At 43.3% G+C, this 12,950-nt stretch overlaps 1 protein-coding gene across 2 annotated transcripts; it reads left to right on the top strand.

The window, feature by feature from the left end:
• The first annotated feature begins 2,754 nt into the window (after positions 1-2,754).
• On the top strand, positions 2,755-12,668 carry RNF34 (ring finger protein 34). 2 transcript variants are annotated; one of them, XM_075167722.1, is made up of 6 exons: positions 2,755-2,870; positions 6,573-6,791; positions 8,184-8,573; positions 8,881-8,937; positions 9,181-9,382; positions 10,814-12,668. In XM_075167722.1, exons 1-6 carry the CDS (start codon positions 2,865-2,867, stop codon positions 10,999-11,001), a joined length of 1,062 nt encoding a protein of 353 aa, XP_075023823.1. In that variant the 5' UTR covers positions 2,755-2,864; the 3' UTR covers positions 11,002-12,668. The 2 variants fall into 2 exon arrangements, with proteins under 2 accessions (XP_075023823.1, XP_075023822.1); XM_075167721.1 differs by lacking the exon at positions 2,755-2,870 and adding an exon at positions 3,237-3,256.
• Positions 12,669-12,950: the final 282 nt, after the last annotated feature.

Genomic DNA, 12,950 nt, shown 5'->3' with positions numbered 1-12,950 from the left:
GGCATAGTTAATGATAGCTTCCTAGAGCTCAATGAACTAATTCTCATTGAACTATATCTAAACCCAGGGAATACCTACAGCTATTATGTTATAAAGGTCAATTTAGAGACATTTCCTGAAAATAAAGTATGGCAGCTTGGGCGGAAACACGGAAATGGTGGGGTGGCTCGGCAGGGAGGGGCGGGAGATGAGATAAAGGCCGGGCTGCAGCCAGCGTGTGCGGAACTCGGAGGAAAAAGGAAATGATACGCATCTGGTCCTGACATTTCTGCGTAACGCGCTGAAGCCAACGTGCAAGCTCTGCTGATGATCCTTCAGCGTGTGGTGTAGAGAACATTTAGAATACGCTTTTTAAGCACATTTAAATAAAGTCGCACACCTAAAAACCAGCTCTCCAAAGAAGCAGCAAGAGATGATTTTGGTCGTACTAAATTCAAGATTAGGTAACGCAACTGAAAAAGTCACCTGTTACCTTACCTCAAGCAGGCTGACGCCCCTGAGCTTTTGGAGTATGAAATAGCTGCCGTCTGGGTTCGGGGATATTTAGTGCTGGATCTGCCGAACCAAGTCTCAGTAATCTGAAAACTTTATCAAAAGTTAATTCCAAAGTACTGTGTGTCTCTGGTACAAAAACTGAATACGATAATGATTCATTCTTCCCATAGGTAGTAATATCCCATCTCAAATTCCCAAATAAAGCACAGCAATTAACTTTTTTTTTTAACTTTACTATAAAATTTTGCAAATTGTTACATTAAAAACAAATGAATATTCCTGGTAAGAATCACTTCTCTACCTCGCTCTCTTGTGATGTGTAAAACCTTGGGGGATTACCAAGCTGCGGCGAGTCATCATCGCTTGTTATTTCACAGCAGAAGTAAACGGGACATCTAGCATTAATAGATTTAAATCTTTTAATGCTTCTTTGGCCCCGTCCAGAAGGCTCAGTGAGGGCTTTTATTAATAGAACCTCTGCAAATGCTACTTTTCAGCCACAGAGTAACCGGTGGAGTTAAAGATCCTCCTTTAAAAACAATCTACGTGGTTACAATTCAGGCACGCTAATGCATTAAAAGTGATCTCAAATCACATGCTACAAATGTGATTCATCAAGATCTGCCCAAATTAAGGCAGGAGTGGCAACTGCAGCTGCCAGCACAGTCACCAGATCTCAGCTCTGTCAGGCCCACGTTACTGCCTAAAACATCTGTGTTTGGGAGGATTTCTTGTTGGCAAGTCCTTAACAGAGCTAAAGGAAAAAATTTAGGTTTTGCTTGGTTTGGTTCATCTGTGGGACAGAGCTTTTACCCTGCTTACAGCCACTGCATGAGGACCTATGTGAGATCATAAAAAAAAAATCTGTGTAGAATTTGGTACTTCAGGGATGACTCTCTGAATCAACAGAATTTAGGTGACATAAAAGTTTTTAAAAACCAAACTGTACTGATATTTCTTACGGTGTCGTAAAGCAATCTCTTGCATGAGAAATGTGGGGAATGTGCCATTGCTTGTTCCAACATTGTATTCACAAAGCTTTTCTACTGTCTTTTCAGTTGCTCAGACTAAAATTGCAAGCTATTATTGAAAAAAAACCCAAACAACTAAGGTGACATTTTTTATTAAATCATGTGTATAAGTCCATAGCATATCAAAAGCCTGTCGAGGAGAAGACCTGATTTTGAATTAAGATATGGTGTCAGTGGAAATCCAGAAGTTGGACTGCACGAAGTATCTGCTCTTGATCCTAAACTGTCAAGACTGTGCCATTCTTGTAGCAATTACATACTGATTTTTTTTGACTCAGTTCTTGTATCTGACTTGCTTCAAAAATAATTCCAGCCTGCAGAAATTGTTAAAGATTGCATGCAACCTTTTGTACAGGTAAATTTGATTTGTGGTCAACATTTATTTTCAGCCACTTTTGTCTGTTGCTCTTTTTGGCAAAGGCCTCCTTTGTTCTTGGCCCTGTGTGCTCTTAGGTAAAGCTTTCCTGATGACTTGGTTGGGTTTGTATTGTTGGGGTTTCTTTAATATAATCTTCTTCTCAAAAGTCTTCAGTTCTTACAACCTATGATTATTATTTTTTATATATATCCCATTCATAGCATAGAGAAAATGATAATGGCATCTAGATGCTAGCTGGAACTGGATTTTTAAATAATAAACCTTCTTTTCCATTATTTAAAGATTATCACCAAAGGTAGAATCATCAGCACTTTGGCCTTTTGCCTACAGCACCGAGGCTTTTAATTCTATTTGTGACAAACCCTGCTTGTACGCAGAGGTGCCAGAACACCTGAATTTCGGTGATGTCGGATTCACCCCCAGCTCTGTGCCAGAGCCCACTACCCCACGCCCTCACGAGAAGCTCGCTGGGCGGTTACAGCCACCTGCATTACCTTGGCGGGCAGGCAGCGCCCGGCGCCGGTGTACACCTGCTTAAGTACACAGGAAAAAATCAAAACAACCCAAAACCATGAGGTAAAAGTTCTCTCTTATTTCAGTGACATCTTTATTTACGCACTTACAGCTGTCAGCGGCCTCTTCTTTCCGTGTTTGAGGGGTATTTGCGCGGCCATCCCCCCCCCCCGCGCCCGCGGAACCTCCGCGCCCGCCCCCGCCAACATACAGGCGCTTCTACTCCTCCCATTGGCTCCGCCCGCTCGCTGTCGGCGGTGCGACAACCAATGGCGTGCGGCGCGGCGGGAAGGCCCGCCCTCCGTGAGGCGGCCCGCTGGAGCTCCGCGCAGGGCGGGGGCCCGCTGGCGGGGGGGGGTCGGCGCCGGCGGTCGCCGCGGCGGACGGCGCCCGGTCGAGGCGGCGGCGGACGGCGCTGGAGCGCGAGTGGCGGTGGTGAAGCGGCCATGAAGGTGAAGGGGGATTCCTCTGGCCGGGATGAGCGTCTTTCCCCTCGTTGCGGGGAGGGAGGAGGGGGGCGAACCGGCGCGTGACGGGGCCGGGACCCTGGGTGGGACGGACCGTGCCGCCCCTCCCTCCTCGCCTCAGGCCGCCCGGCCCGGCCGCGGCCGCTGTCGCTCCCTGGGCCTGTCCCGTTACCGAGCGATGCCTGGGCCGGGGGCCGCCTTGCTGAGAAGCCCCGGTGCCCTCCACTGACTCAGCAGCCGGGCAAGGCCTGGTGCCGCCGCCTGAGGCGAGCCCCCGCCCCCGTCTCCACACACTGTCCGCGGTCGATCCCCGCCGGCGGCGGCTGAAGGACTAGCAGGGCTCCGAACGGGACGGAGCCGGGCTCGGGGCGGTGCGTGCGGGTTGGGTCTATGACGGGGGCGGCGGTTGGGAGACAGCCCCCGCCGGGCCGGTGTGCGGGGGCACGGCAGGGACTGGCGGGGAGGGCCCACTCCGGTTGGCCGCGGGGTTCGCTCCCCCAAGGCGCTTCTGCGCGTCCGAGGTTGCCGTTGTGCTTTCAGGTCAGGGATGAGGGTTGTGGTGACCGGGGATCTCTCAGTTCGGCGGGTTCTGAGGGGTGCTCGATCCCTGAAAAAGCTTTGCTTGATCTTGGGGTGGATGTAAAGACGGAATTTCAGCTAAAAAAAGAATAAAATCCCTGTTGCTGCTGTGCTCTTGGTCTCCTGGCTTTGATAGCACATCCTGCACAGGTGTGTAAGGAGCAGCATACAGCCTCCCAGCTTCTTGGGGTGGGTGTCTTTCTGAGGTGATATTCTCACCAGGTTACTGAACGCCCTTAAACCCAAAAACAAGAGCAGAGAAGTTCAAACGCAGTATTTTGCCCCTATGGGACGCACATAGGGTATGGAGAAAGAAGATAGCTGATGGCAGCTTGTGAGAAGAGAATATGGAAGTGGTGACTGATGTAGTTGGAAAGGTTTTTGGAGCAGAAATTGGCAAAATTTCAACTATCTCTCAAGGGAGGGAGTTTTTGTTTTAGTGTGTCTCATTTGTGTCTTGTGTTGGTGCTTTTCAGCATGGTCTGATTTCTTTTACAGAGTAATATGAAGAGTCTAGACACTGTAATTCAATTATTGGTTAATGACACTAGTGCACAGAAAGAATCCACAGCTGGCTTAGGTTAAGGAGAAAATTAACGATGCCCATGTTGCCTTACCTTTCACCTTAAAATGACTGAATGCTTGGCAGTAAGTGTAAAGAGGTTTTCTGTTTGATACTAATAACATTTATGTATCAAAAATGGGTAACAAAAACTTCCTAAGTATATATTTATTTAGTGTTGACAGTGGTGTCTAAGCAGTTGTTACAGATTCTTGAATAAAATAAGTCTAAGAAGGTGTTAAACTATTGGGCAAGGGTTGTGGTAGCAACCGTGTTATGTCCTTTTAGTTGTCGTGTGTCCTGCTGCTGCCGTGACACCCTGAAAATGCCATGGTCATATAATGAAGCAAGTTGAATTCTGACAGACCCTTTTGGTTCATTGTTTTATTTTTCTGTTATTTGTATGCAGCTGTTTTAAAGTCTTTTAAATATAAAGCTAGCTCATCAGTTTTTAAGAATACGTGAAGAATTAGAGTAATGTTTCTGCAACTGACAACTTTCCCTTAAGACGAGAAAAAATATTTTTCAAAAGTCCCAAGTTTTAAAACTTGGAGCTCTCTTGGATTAAGTCATTGGTTTTCAGAATGTACTTTTGAAAAGTTAATTAGTCTTGCCTAATAAACTAGCATAATTATGCATAACTTGTTTTGTATAGGAAAAATTAATATTGATCTGTTTCCACTCTTTATTATTGAAAAGCAGAAAACAAGTCTTAGTTTGATGATAGTTCAATGATTGTAATGAAAGTCTGATGACACATCAGACAGGCTCCAAGCGCACGGTGTGTCTGTGAGTGCAGCCACGTGCTGGGGCTACCTGTGTCTTGGCTGGAGGTCAGGGAAGAGCCACGGGAGTTCACCCCCCTTGAACACTGTTCGCAGGAAGCTTAGGAAGATTTTCTCCTATGCATGGGGTGCCCACAGCATAGAGGTTTCTTGTTATGCCTGGGAAGAATTTTGCTCTTGAAATACCTGTAAAATTAGACTAATGAATTTGTTGCGTGTATATTTGATGTTATTACTGCACAAAGTGTTACGTGTTGTACAGCTTAGAAGCAAAATGACTGACTGTGTTCAATAATTCGCTGCGTTGCAACACTTTTAATGTCAGCTTACAACAGTAAAAGTGAAGTACCAGGTTTGTGTGGGTTGGAGAGATGCTTTTGATGTTCCATACTTAAGGCACTTACACAAAGGTGGTGTTGTAGAACATGTTTGGTCCTATGGCATTGTTTCTCACAGCTTCTCTCTAAACCAGAGTGAGGACTCTTTTCTTACCTTTTGTGCTCAGTGGTTTGAAAGGAGACATTCTGGCATATCCCCAGTCATTGTGCTAAGTTCCCACAAATGTAACAGGACTGGGTTCGGTTCAGGGGAAACGTGCCATTTAACATAGAAATTAGTCTAGTTATTACGGGAATTAAAGCACCATCATTACTGAGCTGAAGTGCATGTTCTGGTTGGTTTAGGTTCCTCAACAAGAACTACAAGTCTCAAAAGCAATTATTTTATGTCTTCATGCTTTGGAAAAAAAAGATGCTGCCCTGGAATGATAAAACAGAACAGCTCTAATCAGCATAATTAAGAAAAAAAGTATGAAAACCCCCTACATTTAAAGGAAGTTGTACCACTCAGCTTCCTTTCAGAAAGAACCTGATGCGATTCTGTTTGCCCTTTTTTTTTTTTTAGTAGGTTTCAGGGAGCCACATGACAGTGATTAAACATGTGACCTGAGCAACTTGGAGTCCGAATTCCAACTTTAAGTAGAATATGCACTTTTGATAGAGAATCTAGTGCTAAAGGCTTTCAAGGGTAAAAAGTAGCAATTTCTTTATGTATTTAGAATTTTTTGTAGTGTTTTAACATTAAATTGTATGACTCAAAACGGAAATCCAATCAATATAGAATAAGTTCATTTACAGTTATTTTAATTTTTGTTAGGTATTTTGTAGGACAACAAAACAGCAGGTTCAGAGAGGTCTTGAAAAACATTTCCCTCAGAGAAACTAGACCATAACTAGTTTCTAATGAAGATTGGTTTGTTACTTTGAAGTTTGAGGACCCAGAAACGTTTTTTAGAGAGAGTTTTATTGTGAGTCATGTAAGAGCTGGATTAGTTCTGGAGAAGGTCCTGCAGGGGACAGCTCTGCACTAATTATGATAAATTGTTGTGTTGCTGCCTGTCATCGTTTCAGGTTTTGCCCCTCACCTACAACTGGCTGTTAGTCTCTTCCTTCTTTGCTCTGCTGTTGCGTTACCTCCTCAAATTCCTTGCCCTTTTTGTGCGGAACTCTGCTAGAAAAGGAGTTATGAAAGCGAGCTCCTTGTGCCTGCAAATCTTACCTACTTTGGTTTGCAGCTGGGAAGTGGAGATTATTGGGCTGTTATAGACGTTAGTGTGCTGAATTCCTGGTGCTCTGGGAATTCACACCACATGCTTTTGGGATGATGACAGATGGAGCGAAGTAGCTCTTCAGTAGCAAGTCACATCTGATGTGGGCTTTCAGATATTAATTTTCTTTTTTTTTGCTTTGTGAATGTTTTCAGGCGGGAGCTACTTCCATGTGGGCTTCCTGCTGTGGATTGCTGAATGAAGTCATGGGTACAGGAGCTGTCCGTGGCCAGCAGGCTGGCTTTGGGGGAGGTGCTGGCCCGTTCAGATTCGCACCAAATACAGACTTCTCAGCATATCCATCTCCAGCTGCGGCGGGTGCTAACATAGTTTGCAAAGCCTGTGGACTTTCCTTTTCAGTTTTTAGGAAAAAAGTGAGTATATTTCCTATTAGGTAATATTTTTACTCATATGAATTAATCTGTAGGCATACTGGGAGATGAATGTGTATTTTTCCTTAGATAAGGAAACCCGAGGCAGATAGCCAGGAAGGGAGTAAGTGCCTTATTCTAAGGTCAAAGGAAATTAATGTCAGACAGGATTAGAAGTTAAGAAGTCTGATGTTCATTAATCGGTGACACAGTGGATCTGGTCTGACCTAAAAATTAGTGGATTATGATTTGTAAGATATGTGTTTTGGCTTCAGAATGTTAAATGTTAAAACCCATCTGGTTTTGAAGATGATACCAAACATAGTGGGTACTGGAATGAACAAACTAGATGATGGAAAAGCTAAAAACTCACAATTTAGTATCACAGCTTCTTTCTGTGAAATACTTGTGTAATTCTGTTTGTTTTCTAACTAGGTTCAGTTCTGTTAAATGCTATTGCACTCCCAACAGCCTCTTCCTTTGTTTGGAGGCAGGTTGGTGAGTGATAAATGCAGATAAATAAATGCAGATAAATAAAATTGAGATTGTTAATATTATTTCTATGTATCATGACTGTCCAGCATCATTATTTTGTCCACTCAGTGACCCAATTCTCTGCAGCTTGTTTAGATAAACATGAAGCCTCTTTCCTCAGTTTGTGTGTTCAGTTTCCCCCTTCCTATGTGTCCTGTTGTTTGCGTGGCAAACACTTTGTTGAATTAAGCGTTGTGTAGGATGTTTTCTGAAGCTAGTATTAATTTACTAAAATCCTGAAAAACTTGAAGGTTTGGATTTGTTCACAGAGGATGAGATGACCATTTAAAATCGCTGCTGAAAGTCTTGCCTATTCTAGCTTTTGGATATTGTAGCGAGTCTTTTGAACAAAGCTCTCCTCAGAAATGACATCTGGGCACTTGGGAGTATTTACTTACCGTGTGATTCATCACATTTAAGGCCTACTTTGAATTCTTTGAATCAATTGAGGAAGAAGTGTGGTCTTTAAAGTTTGGAGATTATACTGTTTTTACACATGTGAAAAGAGCAGTGACACTTAGTATGTTCAAAAGTATTTTAACATACCATAAAATTGACTGGCTTTCAATTTCGTTTATTGTGTAAACTACAACTTGTGTACTTTATTCATTTGTTTATTCATAATGTTTTATTCATTGAAACCTCACATCAGCTGACAGTAGTGCTCCAAAAGCAACGGACTGCCTTGGAACACCTGCAAAACTATTTGACAGGGCAGCTTTCTAGACTTAAATCCTAAAAATGATGTATGTCAAAATTGACGATTAAGACACTAGTAGTAAATTACATAAAGAAAAGAGCAGGGTCTCAATCTGTTTTCTGTGACATACAGCTGAGTGGTTATTTTTTCTTTCTACTTAGCACGTGTGTTGTGACTGCAAGAAGGATTTTTGCTCAGTTTGTTCAGTCTTACAAGAGAATCTCAGAAGATGTTCCACTTGTCACTTGCTGCAAGAAACAGCCTTTCAGCGACCTCAGTTAATGAGATTGAAAGTAAAGGATCTGCGTCAGTATCTGATTCTCAGAAACATACCAACGGATACTTGCAGGGAGAAAGAAGACTTGGTGGATCTTGTGCTGTGCCATCATGGATTAGGTTCGGAGGAGGATATGGACGCTAGTAGCTTGCACTCGTCACGGTCACAGACTTCGGGGTTTTTTACTCATCCATTTTCTATGTCTGTATCGGTGTCGTCTCAAGGAGAACTTGCAAACAGAAGAGGAAGCACAGGAAATGGAACACCTTTACGGGTACAATTAATGTGTTTTATGGTATAGCATAGCTTTTTTTTAATAGGTATGCATCGCTTTAAAATAAAATGCCAATTGATGCAGTTCAGGGTGGCAGGAAAAATGCCTTTTGTATCTCTCACCTGAAAACAGAAGATTACTAGATAAGATTACTAGTTTAGATGATAGAGGTGACTTAATTTGATAATGATTGGTAGCAATTGAAACTTCAACATGTCATTGTCATCTGTGATCAGTTTGGTACAAAGGAAAATATTTTATAAGGGATCATGTGTTTTTATCCTGATTAGTTTCATTTTGTACACAGGGACAAACTGAAACATCTTCTATGAATAATGAAGAAGAAGAAAGTGCAGAAGAGCAGGTGAGATACGAACTATCCAAAGAATGAATTTTTGGCATGTGACACCATGAAGTGTTTAGATCTCTGTCAACATTTACTATCACACTCATTCTTTCAGTTAGCTGTGTCTAGCAATGCCTATCTGCAAATACTTGTTTTAAAAAGAATAAAAATTTAGCGAAGCTGCTGCAGCTTAATGTAGCACCAGAGCTGATGCTCTGAACTTACTGGGACAGTTAAAAACATGCAGTTGATGTGTTTCAGACCCCTGGATTGTCCAGAAAGCGAGCGAGGGCGTCTTTGTCCGATATTTCAAGTCTGGAAGACATTGAAGGGTTGAGTGTTCGGCAGCTGAAGGAAATACTTGCGTGTAATTTTGTCAACTACTCAGGATGCTGTGAAAAATGGGAACTTGTGGAAAAAGTGAGCAGACTCTACAGAGAAAGCGAGGAAAACCACAAGACACGTAGGTTTATATTTAATTCTCACTTTCTTAAGACTACTTATTTTCTGGTTTCCAGTAGTTGGTTCTGCAACAGAAGGACTTGGTGTCTAACTTGGTCTGCTCAGCTGGAACGACTGGAAAATGTGTTTTAACGGTTCAAGCTGCATCTAGAGTAGTTGAACATGGTTCCAGTGAGTAAATGAAGCTTTCCAGGATTGTGCTGGTTCTTTGAGATTTTTTTCCAAAGCTCGGAGAGCTCAGCTTTCACGGTGAAGGTAAAATTGCAGAACTGAGAACCAGTTCCTCAGAGAACATGAAACTTGGCGCCTCCACGTCCTTTATTAGGTTTCACAAGGTATTAGCGAGAGAGCTTCTCGGTAGCTGTCAACAGACCAAAGCAATTCAGGTCTTTTACTGTGGTAGAGAATTAAAAGCTACAGTGGCAGAAGTCCAAGTCCAAGTGGTTTGGTCTCAGTCCATGTTTTCACGACACAGTGGTTCTGTGGCTCCAGCTCAGTATTCTTCTACCCTCTGTTACACTCAATAGTTGGAGTCTTTCACTTGCGTGATTGTAGTATATCCACAGACCGATTCCTGTTCACAAAGTAGTATCCGAGGAGCAACTTTTTGATGTTATCACCAGCTTGGAAAACGCCTGCCTCTTCATTCCTGCATCCAGCAGTCAGGCTGTAAGGAACAGGGGACCATGGTGACTGGAAAACTTTCTAGCTCTGGGCCACTTCACAGCCAGGTTGTGCCAGCACGTACACTGCAGGGACTGTGATAATCAGTTGTTAAATAATCAGCTAATTGGGGTGGAGAAGGGTTGTGAAGGTGGGAGGCTGTTAGTGAATGTCAAAACATGGCTTAAGTGAGACCCTCAGTTTAGTCATAAACTAGAGTTGAAAACTGTCTGAAATCAAGCTTTAAACTATCTTTTTTTTTTCAACATGGCCTGATGGAACATTCGGTCATTGATAGGGGATGTTGTCTATTTGCAATGAAACTTGACAGGTTTTGTTCAGTTCTGCCGTCTTTATGATCTACTTAAGGCTTCCACTTCTTAGTCTGCTTTATTGTGTTTAATCTTCTGAGGAAAGTGTTCTGCCAAATGAAGTAAGCTCAGAGATGGAAAACCAACATGCTCTGAATTTTAATCCAACCCATTATTTCACAGTCATTATGTTCTGAATTGAAAATGGTTTCTGAGTTTAAAGAATGAAGCCAAATATTGGATGTTCACTTCGGGATTTTCTAGTTCTTGTTTCTTTGGGGTTTTTTTGAAGGAATATGGATTAATTCTTAGCTGTGGGTTAGAAAAACTATTGTGAACAAGCAGCAGCACTTCTTCATGCTAAATTAGCTGTCCGTGTGTTTCAGTGGTTGCCTGAGCTAAACTTAACTGGTGTTCCAGGGCCTGAGTGCGTGACCTCCCTCTCTGTTGGTTTTCAGAGGGTGAGAAGATGCAGCTGAACGACAACGACGATAACCTGTGCCGGATCTGCATGGACGCCGTGATCGACTGCGTCCTGCTGGAGTGCGGCCACATGGTCACCTGCACCAAGTGCGGCAAGAGGATGAGCGAGTGCCCCATCTGCCGACAGTACGTTGTACGGGCCGTGCATGTGTTCAAATCTTAAACCAAGACCAAAAACGGATTTTGTAGTCACCCCTCTGGGATTTCTGTGGGCAGGAGTGCCGAACCTTGGGGCACGTGTCAGCTTTTTAGTTCTCGATTAAACACAACATTTTGAACATCAGGCTCTAGAAGTTTGTGAAACTTTTTTCTACAGCATACTGAATCCTACGGGTGGGCAGTACAACACGATGCCCGTATGTACAGTAATAGCGCTGCCTGACTTACCTTTTCAACCCAGAGACTGTTTGAGTCAAACTGTTTACAGCAGTTCTTGCTCTCTTCTGAAGAATATCACCTCTAATTATCGCATTCAGTACTCAGCAAGTGGTCAGAAAGCACCTCTGCTCGACCGTATTAGCGTGTTACGTTGTCTAGTGCATTAGAAGCAACGAATATATCAGTTGAATATTCAGCTTTTATGTAATTATAGAATGTAACTGTTCCGACACTGTCCCTGCAACAGTGTTAACAGTATAAAATATGACTGTAGAAAGCACTGCCATTAACTGTACCTGCACAGAAGCCCTTAAGCGATCTATTTTATGCTGATTGCTTTGTTCAGAATATCTGCCGTTACATGTGTACTGTCTTGGCCGTTCTTTGTAAATGTACAAAAAGCTCTGTCACTTTGCAGGGCTCTGCCACGTGGTGTCCAAATACCAATTACTACGTGTTTTTTAGTTTAGGAAAAAAAGTATTTTTTTAAGAAGGGGTATAGTAAACCATATTGTTGTGGTCCTTAATCTACTCATGCCTATTGTAACTATTAATCTTATGTGTGATGATTGTATTCCATATGCCGACAACCTGATGTTACTGTGAATACTAATCAGGGTCTTGAAACTACTTGCTGCTAACATGTGGAATGTATGGTGTTACTAACCTTAAACCGCGAGGGCTTTATTAAGGAGAAGGGAAAGGAAACATGGTCATTTCTTAAAACCTCATGTTCACAGACTTTTAACCCAGGCCGCCTCACTATTAACCACGCTTCCCATTGGCTGCGGAATGACCTGCGTTGCTGTCAGCCCGTGGCCCGGTTTCCAGCTGGGCCTCATGCCAGCAGCAGGGTAAGGGTCCTCTTGGAGCAGGAATTTTCACAGTCCTTGTAGCGTATCTGTGACAGACGACTGGGGGAAGACAGCGACAAGAACCGCTCTTGTTCCGGGGACAGGCTGCCTGTGGCCAAGCACAGTCATGGCAGAGTTTGAGTAAGTTCACTGTAAAAAAAGAGAGGTGAGTCCATCCTGGAGGGTTATCCTGTAAGCAGGGTTGGTCAATGAAGCTACACTTTCTCCTTGTTATTTCCCACGTGCTAGCAAAGTAACGGAGACAGGGACACGCTTTGCCTAGGCTGCAGTAGCTGAGAACTCTTACCTCCGCTACGCTGTCACGCCTGCTCCTCTTTTATGTGAAAAATTAAGCTGGCTTGAAAGACAGAAAGTAGCTCCTCCTCAAAATAAAATACACAGCTTGGAGACAGTGCTGGTTATTTTTCAGAAGGGAGCAAACCTCTCAATGGCTTTATTTTTTAGAAGTAACTTTTTAATGGTACTTATTTCCTGGAGTCTCTGTTCAGTGGGTAAGCTAATGAAGAAAAACATACCCTATATGTTACTTCCATGCTGATCTTTAGCCACACAAGCTTAATAAAGATTTGTGATGGGCTTTCTCAGCCTCTGTCTTTTCTTACCCAGCTGTGGGAGCGCTGCTGGTTACTCAGCTCAAGCTTTAACATTCTTCTTGAGATGTGTAAGTGTTCCTCTAGACTAATCTGGGCAGAGTCCAGCTTGAGGAAGGCACGTATGTGTATTTTATTCCCTCCTCAGTAAAAACAGTCTTGGAACATGCCAACTTAGAGGCACAGGACAACGACCAAGCGCTTGACAGAAAGAGGGGCCTCTGCCGTTAATCCTGGCTCGCACCAAGGCTAGGAGCCACGAGCTCCGC

Source organism: Calonectris borealis, chromosome 18, assembly GCF_964195595.1.
Source record: "Calonectris borealis chromosome 18, bCalBor7.hap1.2, whole genome shotgun sequence".
Classification (NCBI taxonomy): domain Eukaryota; kingdom Metazoa; phylum Chordata; class Aves; order Procellariiformes; family Procellariidae; genus Calonectris; species Calonectris borealis.
The sequence above is the reverse complement of the archived record's forward strand: the minus strand, read 5'-3'. Positions and strand labels throughout refer to the sequence as shown.

What these genes read in the sequence shown, in the direction of transcription:
- RNF34 (XM_075167722.1), top strand. An exon ending in TTTCAGTTTTTAGGAAAAAA is followed by an intron (nt 6,792 to 8,183) that starts GTGAGTATATTT and finishes CTTTCTACTTAG; the next exon opens with CACGTGTGTTGTGACTGCAA. An exon ending in AAGAAAGTGCAGAAGAGCAG is followed by an intron (nt 8,938 to 9,180) that starts GTGAGATACGAA and finishes GATGTGTTTCAG; the next exon opens with ACCCCTGGATTGTCCAGAAA.